The sequence below is a fragment of the Sinohyriopsis cumingii genome, chromosome 10 (genome assembly GCF_028554795.1).
Source record: "Sinohyriopsis cumingii isolate HCF-2022 chromosome 10, ASM2855479v2, whole genome shotgun sequence".
In the NCBI taxonomy this organism is placed as follows: Eukaryota; Metazoa; Mollusca; class Bivalvia; order Unionida; family Unionidae; genus Sinohyriopsis; species Sinohyriopsis cumingii.
Genome location: NC_142970.1, coordinates 19,144,374 through 19,158,222, shown reverse-complemented (window position 1 = coordinate 19,158,222; position 13,849 = coordinate 19,144,374). Strand labels below are relative to the sequence as shown.

The 13,849-nt window shown below is 31.5% G+C and overlaps 1 protein-coding gene across 1 annotated transcript in view; it reads left to right on the top strand.

Annotated features, from left to right (window-relative positions):
• LOC149789677 (dipeptidyl peptidase 4-like) overlaps window positions 1–13,849 on the top strand; it is an 85,338-nt gene that overhangs the window by 50,001 nt on the left and 21,488 nt on the right. The window contains exons 13-20 of the mRNA XM_089971693.1: window positions 946–1,053; window positions 2,875–2,966; window positions 3,903–3,953; window positions 4,347–4,525; window positions 5,840–5,938; window positions 6,849–6,924; window positions 7,478–7,672; window positions 12,853–12,907. Coding sequence (XP_089827819.1) covers window positions 946–1,053; window positions 2,875–2,966; window positions 3,903–3,953; window positions 4,347–4,525; window positions 5,840–5,938; window positions 6,849–6,924; window positions 7,478–7,672; window positions 12,853–12,907 — 855 coding nt within the window. The remainder of the gene's footprint in view (window positions 1–945; window positions 1,054–2,874; window positions 2,967–3,902; window positions 3,954–4,346; window positions 4,526–5,839; window positions 5,939–6,848; window positions 6,925–7,477; window positions 7,673–12,852; window positions 12,908–13,849) is intronic.

The window sequence follows — 13,849 nt, the reverse complement described above, 5'->3', positions numbered from 1 at the left end:
AATTTGCCATTACATTTTAGTAAATTTTATTTTGTGAAAATACTAGAATGTTTATTAATTTGCCATTACATTTTAATAAATTTCATTTTATGACAATATTAGAATGGGTATTAATTTGCCATTACATTTTAACAAATTTCATTTTATGACAATACTAGAATGTTTATTAATTTGCCATTACATTTTAATAAATTTCATTTTATGACAATATTAGAATGGGTATTAATTTGCCATTACATTTTAATAAATTTCATTTTATGACAATATTAGAATGGGTATTAATTTGCCATTACATTTTAACAAATTTCATTTTATGACAATACTAGAATGTTTATTAATTTGCCATTACATTTTAATAAATTTCATTTTATGACAATACTAGAATGTTTATTAATTCGCCATTACATTTTAATAAATTTCATTTTATGACAATATTAGAATGTTTATTAATTTGCCATTACATTTTAGTAAATTTCATTTTATGACAATATTAGAATGTTTATTAATTTGCCATTACATTTTAATAAATTTCATTTTATGACAGTATTAGAATGTTTATTAATTTGCCATTACATTTTAATAAATTTCATTTTATGACAATATTAGAATGTTTATTAATTTGCCATTATATTTTAATAAATTTCATTTTATGACAATACTAGAATGTTTATTAATTTGCCATTACATTTTAATAAATTTCATTTTATGACAATACTAGAATGTTTATTAATTTGCCATTATATTTTAATAAATTTCATTTTATGACAATACTAGAATGTTTATTAATTTGCCATTACATTTTAGTAAATTTCATTTTATGACAGTATTAGAATGGGTATTATCATGCCTTTATTAGAAGATTTGAACTTATTCATTTTTGTTTCCTTTTTGGATAAAGGGGTGCTCATTACGATAATACATTTGTATATATGATTTTTCTTCCAGTACACCCCACCCATATTTACGTCTGATGGCAGCTACTATTTCTTGATTTTACCTCAAAGATATGGACCGTCAGGACATTTCAAACATATTGCAATGATAGAATCATCGGTGAGTTGAGTCTTCAAATAATATTTATCTTCAAGAATATATATATCTCATGTCTACTGCACATCAATCATGTCAGTCTAGGTCTATTTATAATTTTTTTTTTAACTATGGAAAAGAGGTTGAAATTAAAAATAAAATTAAAAAGCTCATGAGAATTTGGTTTTATTTCATATGGTCACAAATGACATTACGTATGAAAGATTGTTTGAGAGTGAAAACTCCATCTCAGAATCTTACTTCTTACTCTTAATCTTATCTCACATTAAAGACCCATTATATTTGTTTTTTGCCTTGTTTCTTCTTTTCTTTTTTGTTACTCCATGCTGATGAAACTTTTCAAATTGAGTGTACAGTAAAACTAGAAATCACCTTTGTCATAAGTCTTTATTTTCTTAAATTATGAGAAAGTGAACACTGTATATTTAACAGTCATCTTTATCTAAATGGATTGTTCTTTTGATGTTGTTGTTGTTGTTGTGGGGTTTAATGCCATTTTTCAGCACGATAGGCTATACATGGCGGCCAGTATTAATGGTGGAGGAAGAACCCGGAAAACCCCGGAAAGAACCACCGACCCACGAGAAGCTACTGGCAGGCTTTCTCATATGCCCACATTGGCTGAATCTTAGACTCGAACCGCCGCAGACAGAGGTGAGATGGCAGTGATCCGTAACAAAGAGCGCTTTAGACCACTCGGCCACTCAGGGCCCCGATTGTTCTTTTGAAATCTCTTGTATTCCAGTGAGTTTATTTTATTAGCTATCATGATGTGAGATTCAGAGTGTAATATAATTTAGTTAAGTGAATACAGAACCAGTCCCAGGTTTAACAGCACATTTTGCACAGTAACAGGTTTAACAGCACATTTTACACTGTCCCAGGCTTAACAGTACATTTTGCACAGTCCCAGGTTTAACAGAACATTTTACACAGTCCCAGGTTTAAAAGCACATTTTACACAGTCCCAGGTTTAACAGCACATTTTGCACAGTCCCAGGTTTAATGGTACATTTTGCACAGTCCCAGGTTTAACAGCACATTTTGCACAGTCCCAGGTTTAACAGCACATTTTGCACAGTCCCAGGTTTAACAGCACATTTTACACAACTAATAAGGCATTATGCTTTATTTAGAACACAATACGCCAAATGAAAAGCACAGATGCAAAATCTATGCAGGAAGCTCAAGGTCTTTGCTTATCCTTTTTAGATGCAAATTCTACCCAGGTAAAAGCAGTACATGTACTTGTCAAAATTTCAGTTTGCACTTTGCTGCCAAATATGATAGAATTTATCCAAATGTTGTTAACACATGTTAATTTATTACTGAATTCAAAAGTGATAATAAGATTCAAACAAAGGTCTTCAGGAAATATGAAAAGGAGGATGGAGTCTACGTCTTAATTTAATTACATTTTGATGAAACTTGACATGTAGGTCTTTAACAAATTTGTGAATTATTGACACATGTTTAACAGATAAAAGACACAAAACAATTATAAATCACCCCTGGTGTAATATCCACGTATCTGTATGGACTATTCTTTGAGGTATTTGAATACAACAGCTTATTTTATTTATCGTTCTTGTTTCTAATTTTACTCATTTGCGATGAGGGGCTTGGATTCTGGAAGTTTCAAGTACTATATCATAGCGACAGTGTGATGATCAATTGCAAATCAGAAAACGTAAACAATTTTAACAGTCACTCATTGGTGTGTGTTTGGAGAGATAGAAAGAGAGAAATAAAATAGGACCTCCCATATAGGGGCTTTGGGAACATGTTATCTCCCCTATCTAACTAGCTATATATTTGTGGTAGCTACAACGAGCAGAAGGAAGACAACATTTCTTGACCAATGGTATGTGGGATGTCATTGAAATTGTTGGCTATGACGAGGAGCTACAGATGATGTGAGTACTCGCTCTCTCTTTCTCTCTCTGACAATGAATTCAAAATTACAAAATTCACAGATTCTGGAGCATAAATTTCCATACACAAGTAACATTTATTATTTACCTACCTGTTTGCAATATAACGTTGATAATTCACAGATTCGTTGTGGTGATTATTACTGCCTTGATGATGACCTTGCAGCCTTGAAGAATGAAAAACAAGCAAATTATTTCTCCATCAGCACTTTGCGTTTTTTAAATTCACGTATTAAATTTAAATTCACTTGAAAATCAGCTCTCTTTGAGACTTGGGAGCTTGATTTATCATCAAGCTGGAAAGGCTTTGAATTTATTTAGCTTGTCGTAGCACTTGACGAAGAACTCGCGTATTTGGAAATATTGATATATTGTCTCCTTCAAACTTCAAATATGTAAGATTTTAAGTAAACAGACATACAGACAATTGTTTGACTGCATGCATAAATACTGCAAAGTCAAAAGTCACATTTCTAGTAAAACCATTAAAAATGTGTTATGACGATGTATAATTTCCATGCAATGGATTGTTTTTACCTTTATTTTTTCCACAGGACTGACATACATGTGTTATTATCCCATGACATGTACTGAATGAAAGTCACTGAAAATTGTCACCATTCTGGCATTATTATGGAGTAAAGTCATGTGGCACCATATATCTACATGGAATAAAGTCATGTGACACCATATATCTACATGGAATAAAGTCATGTGACACCATATATCTACATGGATTCAGCTGATATTCATGAGAGAATTATATTTCACAAACATAAGAAATTTAAGTGAGGGGTTGAATTCCTGATATAATGGTGGAAAATTTGAACAGATTTTTTAAAATCTTATATATAGAAGATCTCATTTAAAAATATTCATCTGATGAAATGTTTAGTACATTTTTTTATTTTTTTCCAGGTATTTCATTGTTACAAAAAGTGATGATCCAAGAAAAAGACATCTATACAGGTGAGGAAACTCAGTGTTCCATATATTAACAACAACAACAACAACAACAACAACAACAATAATAATAATAATAATAATAACAATATTATTATTATTATTGTTATTTGTGATATTATTATTATTAAAAATATTAGTATTGTTCATGATGAAATTATATTATTATTATTATTATAATTATTATTATTATTATTATTAATATTATTATTTTTGAATTGCCAACAATACAATTATTGGATGTAATACTGCTTAAAGACATTTTTTGTTATTTTGTATCAGAAAAAAGACAATACTAGCATAAGTTTCATAAAAAAATATAAAAAAATATGTACAATTCTTTTATTTTTTGTGTTTTATTTTAAGAAATGTATGTATCTTTTTTTCAATTTATTTTAGCACATCCACGAATTCCAGTGCTGAAAATTTCAAGCAACCTGATTGTCTAACATGTTCTTATGCTGAAGATTGCCAGTACGTGTCAGCTTCATTTAGCACATCAGGGAAATTCTACGTGTTAGGATGCGAGGGACCTGCTGTACCTACCTATATCCTGCGGTCCACCGATGGAAGGGATTGTAAGTTCTTTTGAGTTTGAATTTTCTTTAATTGTGTGTGTATGTGTGTGTGTGTGTGTGTGTGACAGAGAAAGGGAGCCTGTGGATTGGTTTGCTTTGGTAGTTTTAGTCATATGAAAGTTATATTGTGATGAGGAAATTAGGTGAAGTACAAACAGAAACACCATGGTAGCTGATCTGGATTGATCTGATAGCAGAATTCAAACACTGACTAACCACTGAGACACCATATATATATATATATATATATATATATATATATATATATATATATATATATATATATATATATATATATATATATATATATATATATATATATAGGTGGATGGGTGTGTTTATTGGTTGGATTTGTGTATTGTTTGAGATAATCATTCTAACTGTATCTTTTATTTAAGCCTATTTGACATTAGCATTACCTTTGCCTTCTTGCTCATAGTATTTTAGTGTAACATATAAGTTTGAAGAAACTCTCACTTTTATAGATAATCCTATTTAAAAGCATTGCTATTTATAACTGCCTTTTTAGATACTGCACAATTTGCATCCATATTTAACTAAAGTGCATTAAACTACAAAAGTAGATACAGATCTGACACCACACAGCAAAAATATCTGGAGTTTGAGATTTTGCTTCAACCACTCATCAGTGGCTTTATATTTGAAAGTTCATTTCTGATTGGCTAATAATGGAAACAGTCATACTCATCCTCATTTCTGATTGGCTAATAATAGAAACAATCATACTCATCCTCATTTCTGATTGGCTAATAATGGAAACTGTCATACTCAAGTTCTGCAGTTATACAATCTCCAGGTCTGGAGAAAAGTACAAGTAAAAGAATAATGTGAACCTTGACCTGGAAAATTTAACACAGCATGATCGTAAAAAGTAGTAAATATGCAGTAAAACTGTTTAAGAAAGCTTTTTTGGGGACTGGCTGTATGTTGTAATATTAAGGTTAATTTCAAGATAAATGTATTATGCAATGCAGCATCTTAAATATTGTGGTTGTTTTATTGAGGTGACTGATTATGCAGGGTTTTGATAGTGTGGGTAATATAATAACCTTGCCACTAGGCTCTTTTATCTAAAATGTGATCTCTCTCTCTCTCTGTCTCTCTCACATACACACACACACACACACACAAACACACACACACACACAAACACACACATCAAATGAAAATGACATGACAAGAAATACTTTTTTGTAAATCGTATGAAATACATGTATGTCAATAGCTCGTTATTCTGTTATATACATGTACCTCTGGTTAACATGTACTGACAGTACATATTTTATGTTGCAGTGGCCGTACTTGAAGACAATCATTTGTTGAGACAGAAACTATCCAACAAAGCTATGCCAAAAGCCGATTATTTCCACATTTCAATATCAGAAGATGAAAGTAAGTCAAAGTGTACGACCCTTTTTGTTTTCTTGTTTTAAAGACAGGGAAGAAAATAATGCAAGTTCAGATATATCATATTGTAACCAAAATTGTATCCTTTCCAACAACACCATTCCTTTGATATAATTTGTATGTCATCAACTTGGTTAACCACACCTTTCATATAAACTGTATTTCGTCAACTTCTTGGACCACTCTATTCCTTTCATATAAATTTTATTTCATCAACTTCTTGGACCACTCTATTCCTTTCATATAAATTGTAATTCATCAACATCTTGGACCACTCTATTCCTTTCATATAAACTGTATTTCATCTACTTCTTGGACCACTCTATTCCTTTCATATAAACTGTATTTCATCTACTTCTTGGACCACTCTATTCCTTTCATATAAATTGTATTTCATCAACATCTTGGACCACTCTATTCCTTTCATATAAATTGTATTTCATCAACATCTTGGACCACTCTATTCCTTTCATATAAATTGTATTTCATTAATTTGCCTATCATGCACTAGTACAGTAAAGTTACAATTATTCAAACTCAATGGATATAAGGTTTTTATCCCAAAAACTGGTTGGTTCTACTGTGTACTTAAGGTTGTACAGTGTTCTTATAGTAATAAGTAACCTGTATGGTTCTGCTGTGTCCTTTTCTGCCTTTACCCATACAGCATAACCAGTCTTTCAATCTCAATTTTATAGGCTTGTACAATACTCAGTTAGTAAAGTTTCAGCTCATGCATGTAACTTTGTATATTATAATATTGTACCAAGTATAAATGTTATTAAATTTAACTACATGAACCTTGTAATGTTATAATTTACTTTGCTTTTACAGAAAAAGATTGGGAAAATATAGAGATTTGATTTTTTTTTAATGAAAAAAATTCTATTTTCAGCAATTTGGGGAAAACTTTTATTGCCACCAGTTTTGAAGAAAGAAGATGACTTTGCCTATCCCATACTTATGTCTGTGTAAGTATCCCATAATTATGTCTATGTAAGTATCCCATATGTATGTCTGTGTATGTATCCCATACATATGTCTGTGCAAGTATCCCATACTTTATGTCTGTGTAAATATCCCATACTTATGTCTGTGTAAGTATCACATACTTATGTCTGTGTAAATATCCCATACTTATGTCTGTGTAAGTATCCCATACTTATGTCTGTGTAAATATCCCATACTTATGTCTGTGTAAGTATCACATACTTATGTCTGTGTAAATATCCCATACTTATGTCTGTGTAAGTATCCCATACTTATGTCTGTGTAAATATCCCATACTTATGTCTGTGTAAGTATCACATACTTATGTCTGTGTAACTATCACATACTTTTGTCTGTGTAAGTACTAGCTTTTCTTGGATTACATACATACATACATACATACATACATACATACATACATACATACATACATACATACATACATACATTGTTTGGTAAATGGATTGGATCAAGTAAAACATAGCTACAAACCTTATGTTTTGTCTCCAATTAGTTACCTTTTCCTATCAACAGGTATGGTGGTCCAGGTACACAGAAGGTTACAGAAAGATTTTCCCTTGGATGGGAGCAATACTTATGTGTGACCCATAATATCATTATTGGATTTGCTGATGGACGTGGCACTGGTGGAAGGGGAGACAATTGGCTACATGCAAACTATAAACGTCTAGGAACTGTTGAAGTGGATGATACCAATACTGCTGGAAGGTAATAAAGGATATGTTATCATGGACATACTTGTACCTCTATTATCAGGAACATCAATGCATCTTTATTATCATTCATATTCTTGTACCTGTATTATTATTGAAATCTTCATATGTTTATTATCATGGATATCCTACCACCTGTATTATTATGGACATCCTTCTATCTGTATTATCATGGGCATCCTTGTATCTGTATTATCATGGACATCCTTGTATCTGTATTATCACGGACATCCTTGTATCTGTATTATCATGGACATCCTTGTATCTGTATTATCATACATCCTTGTATCTGTATTATCATGGACATCCTTGTATCTGTATTATCATGGACATCCTTGTATCTGTATTATCATGGACATCCTTGTATCTGTATTATCATGGGCATCCTTGTATCTGTATTATCATGGACATCCTTGTATCTGTATTATCATAGACTTCCTTGTATCTGTATTATCATGGACATCATTGTATCTGTATTATCATGGACATCCTTGTATCTGTATTATCATAGACATCCTTATATCTGTATTATCATACATCCTTGTATCTGTATTATCATGGACATCATTGTATCTGTATTATCATGGACATCCTTGTATCTGTATTACCATGGACATCCTTGTATCTGTATTATCATACATCCTTGTATCTGTATTATCATGGACATCATTGTATCTGTATTATCATGGACATCCTTGTATCTGTATTATCATGGACATCCTTGTATCTGTATTATCATGGACATCCTTGTATCTGTATTATCATACATCCTTGTACCTGTATTATCATGGACATCCTTGAATCTGTATTATCATGGACATCCTTATATCTGTATTATCATGGACATCCTTGTATCTGTATTATCATAGACTTCCTTGTATCTGTATTATCATGGACATCCTTGAATCTGTATTATCATGGACATCCTTGTATCTGTATTATCATAGACTTCCTTGTATCTGTATTATCATAGACATCCTTGTATCTGTATTATCATAGACTTCCTTGTATCTGTATTATCATAGACATCCTTGTATCTGTATTATCATGGACATCCTTGAATCTGTATTATCATGGACATCCTTGTATCTGTATTATCATGGACATCCTTGTATCTGTATTATCATACATCCTTGTATCTGTATTATCATGGACATCATTGTATCTGTATTATCATGGACATCCTTGTATCTGTATTATCATGGACATCCTTGTATCTGTATTATCATACATCCTTGTATCTGTATTATCATGGACATCATTGTATCTGTATTATCATGGACATCCTTGTATCTGTATTATCATGGACATCCTTGTATCTGTATTATCATACATCCTTGTGTCTGTATTATCATGGACATCCTTGAATCTGTATTATCATGGACATCCTTATATCTGTATTATCATGGACATCCTTGTATCTGTATTATCATAGACTTCCTTGTATCTGTATTATCATGGACATCCTTGAATCTGTATTATCATGGACATCCTTGTATCTGTATTATCATAGACTTCCTTGTATCTGTATTATCATAGACTTCCTTGTATCTGTATTATCATGGACATCCTTGTATCTGTATTATCATGGACATCCTTGTATCTGTATTATCATGGACATCATTGTATCTGTATTATCATGGACATCCTTGTATCTGTATTATCATGGACATCATTGTATCTGTATTATCATAGACATCCTTGTATCTGTATTATCATAGACTTCCTTGTATCTGTATTATCATGGACATCCTTGAATCTGTATTATCATGGACATCCTTATATCTGTATTATCATGGACATCCTTGTATCTGTATTATCATAGACTTCCTTGTATCTGTATTATCATGGACATCCTTGAATCTGTATTATCATGGACATCCTTGTCTCTGTATTATCGTAGACATCCTTGTATCTGTATTATCATAGACTTCCTTGTATCTGTATTATCATGGACATCCTTGAATCTGTATTATCATGGGCATCCTTGAACCTGTATTATCATGGACATCCTTGTCTCTGTATTATCGTAGACATCCTTGTATCTGTATTATCATAGACTTCCTTGTATCTGTATTATCATGGACATCATTGTATCTGTATTATCATGGACATCCTTGTATCTGTATTATCATGGACATCCTTGTATCTGTATTATCATGGACATCCTTGTATCTGTATTATCATGGACATCCTTGTATCTGTATTATCATGGACATCCTTGTATCTGTATTATCATGGACATCATTGTATCTGTATTATCATGGACATCCTTGTATCTGTATTATCATAGACTTCCTTGTATCTGTATTATCATGGACATCCTTATATCTGTATTATCATGGACATCCTTGTATCTGTATTATCATAGACATCCTTATATCTGTATTATCATAGACTTCCTTGTATCTGTATTATCATGGACATCCTTGAATCTGTATTATCATGGACATCCTTGTATCTGTATTATCATGGACATCCTTGTATCTGTATTATCATGGACATCCTTGTATCTGTATTATCATGGACATCATTGTATCTGTATTATCATAGACATCCTTGTATCTGTGTTATCATAGATGTCAATGTATCTGTATTATCATGGACATCAATGTAACTGTATTATCATGGATCCTTGTATCTGTACTGTCATATACATCATTGTATCTGTATTATTGTAGACATCCTTGTATCTGTATTATCATAGATGTCAATGTATCTGTATTATCATGGACATCAATGTAACTATATTATCATAAACATCCTTGTATCTGTATTATCAAAGACATCCTTGTAACTGTATTATTTTAGACATCCTTGTATCTGTATTATCATGGATATCCTTTTCTCTGTACTATCATAGACATCCTTGTATCTGTATTATCATGGACATCCTTGTATCTGTATTATCATGGATGTCAATGTATCTGTATTATCATGGACATCCTTGTATCTCTGTTACCATAGACATCATTGTATGTGCATTATCATGGACATCCTTGTATCTGTATTATCACAGACATCATTGTATCTGTATTATCATGGACATCCTTGTATCTGTATTATCATAGACATCATTGTATGTGTATTATCATGGACATCCTTGTATCTGTATTATCATAGATGTCAATGTATCTGTATTATCATGGACATCCTTGTATCTGTATTTTCATAGACATCATTGTATGTGTATTATCATGGACATCCTTGTATCTGTATTATCATAGACTTCCTTGTATCTGTATTATCATGGACATCCTTGTATCTGTATTATCATAGACATCCATGTATCTGTATTATCATGGACATCATTGTATCTGTATTATCATGGACATCCTTGTATCTGTATTATCATAGACATCCTTGTATCTGTATTATCATGGATATCAATGTATCTATATTATCATGGACATTATTGTATCTGTAGTATCATGGATATCAATGTATCTGTATTATCATGGACATCAATGTATCTGCATGGACATCCTTGTATCTGTATTACAATGGACATCCTTGTACCTGGATTATCATTAAAATTCTTGTATCTGTGTTATCATTCACATTCTTGTATCTGTATTATCATGGAAATCCTTAGATATCTATTATCATGGACATCCTACCACCTGTATTATAACAGACATCCTTGTATCTGTATTATCATTTATAGCAAAGTATGACAGATATCCTTGTATATGTATTATCATCATCATCAATGTGTCTGTGTTATCATTGATATCATTGTATCTGTATTATCATCATCATCAATGTGTCTGTATTATCATTGATATCCTTGTATACATATTATCATCATCATCAATGTGTCTGTGTTATCACTGATATCCTTGTATCTGTATTATCATCATCATCAAGGTGTCTGTGTTATGATTGATATCCTTGTATCTGTATAATCATCATCATCAAGTTGTATGTGTTATCATTGATATCCTTGTATATATATTATCATCATCATCAATGTGTCTGTGTTATCATTGATATCCTTGTATCTGTATTATCATCATCATCAATGTGTCCATGTTATCATTGATATCCTTGTATCTGTATTATCATCATCATCAAGTTGCATGTGTTATCATTGATATCCTTGCATCTGTATTATCATCATCATCAAGTTGTATGTGTTATCATTGATATCCTTGTATATGTATTATCATCATCATCATCAATGTGTCTGTGTTATCATTGATATCCTTGTATCTGTATTATCATCTTCATCAATGTATTTGTATTATCATGGACATCCTTGAACATACAGCTTCATCTCCTTTTTGGAATTCAATTCTTGGAACTCATTAAGAAATGGAAAAGAGAATCATCAACAGCTGGTTCTAGTTTTAGAGATTAAATATGAGCAGTCAACCACACTTTATATAATATGACATGTGACTGCAGGTATTACATATGAATATGGACTGACAAATTTGTATATACATGTATACAATTACTGACAAATTTGTAACTAGAATTGAAGAATCTAGATTTAAAAAAACACCAAAAATAACCTTTTCTATTATAATAAGAAAAGGAGATAGGTTAACAAATATGATATAAAGTATTTCATGTTGCCATCCTGATAAAATCACTGTCATGTTCTGATAAAAGGAATTTTATTAGGGATCCAACATGACAGTCGTATTCTGGGTTAATCTTGAAATGGTTCTACGGTACCTTCATAATCACACCGATAATCAACCTATAGGGATGTATGTAATTGTCATTTTCTCGTCTAACATGAAAAGCCATGTACTGCAATGTTTTATAGACGTACTTTTCATGACAATATGATTAAATCAAACGTAGAGGAGCAAATTAAATGACAGAAACAAAAAACTTTATAACCTGTTACAGCATTCTTCTATACGAGATGTAATTTTCATCATTTTGTTTGTACTGTGGTGCCATGTCTTATGAGTGAATCAGCTTTTCTAGGAATTGGGGCAATTGAAGGTTTTAAGCTCTTTGCATTGGCAAATGACTTTTAAGTTTCATATGATGCGAATATATATATATATATATGTCTCAAAGAGTCCATATACAATAACAAACAAGTTTATTTCAATTTGTAAAGTCCACCTCACAAATGTTTTGCCACAAAAAATAATAAATTATGATGAATACATGTACATGTACAGTAATTGCAAATATATTCTAATTCAGGTTCTTCAGTGATCTGACCTATGTGGAATCAAGCAAGAAAGCAATCTGGGGATGGGTACGTACACTGGGGATGAGTACGTACACTGGGGATGTGTACGTACACTGGGGATGGGTACATGTGTAAAATTGTTTATACTTGTTTCAACAACCATCACATGTACGCGAAAACATTTTGTATTACGTCATTGCTTTTTGTTTTGTTGCTCAGTCTGGTTCTCTGACTGGTATTTAATAATAAACTGCCAAATTGGGAGTCAGTGTAACAGGGAACTTGACTAACTGTTGATACATCACCAAACAAGATTCCTTTATTTAAAAAAACTGGAGAGATTTATTTCATGAGACAATCGTCTACATCGAAACTCAATTTTTGTATTGTTCACTTAGTACAATATTGATGTTGTGATTTCATTGGAAGTAATAATGAAACTTCTTATCATCCTTGAGGATATATCTAAGTGCCAGTTCAGGAAGTCTCTAAAACTCACTTGCCCATAATGGTCTGTATATGTGAAACCAATCTCTTTATTGGATGAAGTATTCATTTCGCTTGGCTGCCTTGCTATCTTTAATCACAGTTATGAAAGAGTTGGTTAATTTAAGGTAGTTTTTATTACATACACAATAACATTTATACCAGTATTTGATTGATCAAACAAAGTGAGTTCACCCAACATATGACTGGTGCCGCTAGATTTTAAGTATGTTGGATTTTCATGCCTTTTATGTTTTCTTTTATTCCACTTTATTCGATTCAAAAGACATAGATAACATAATAATACAAAGGAGGCCAACTTTTAATTCAGTGCAACAATACATATACTTCCACAAATCAGTTTTTAAAACACGGTTGGCACTTAATTAGGTTCTCAGAGAAATGCTTGCAGACATGTCTGTTACAGTAGATTGCCACATTTTACTTTCAAATACACATTGCATTTATGATGATTACACTGAAGAGGAAAGAAAAGATAGAATTTAAAAATAAATTTCACTT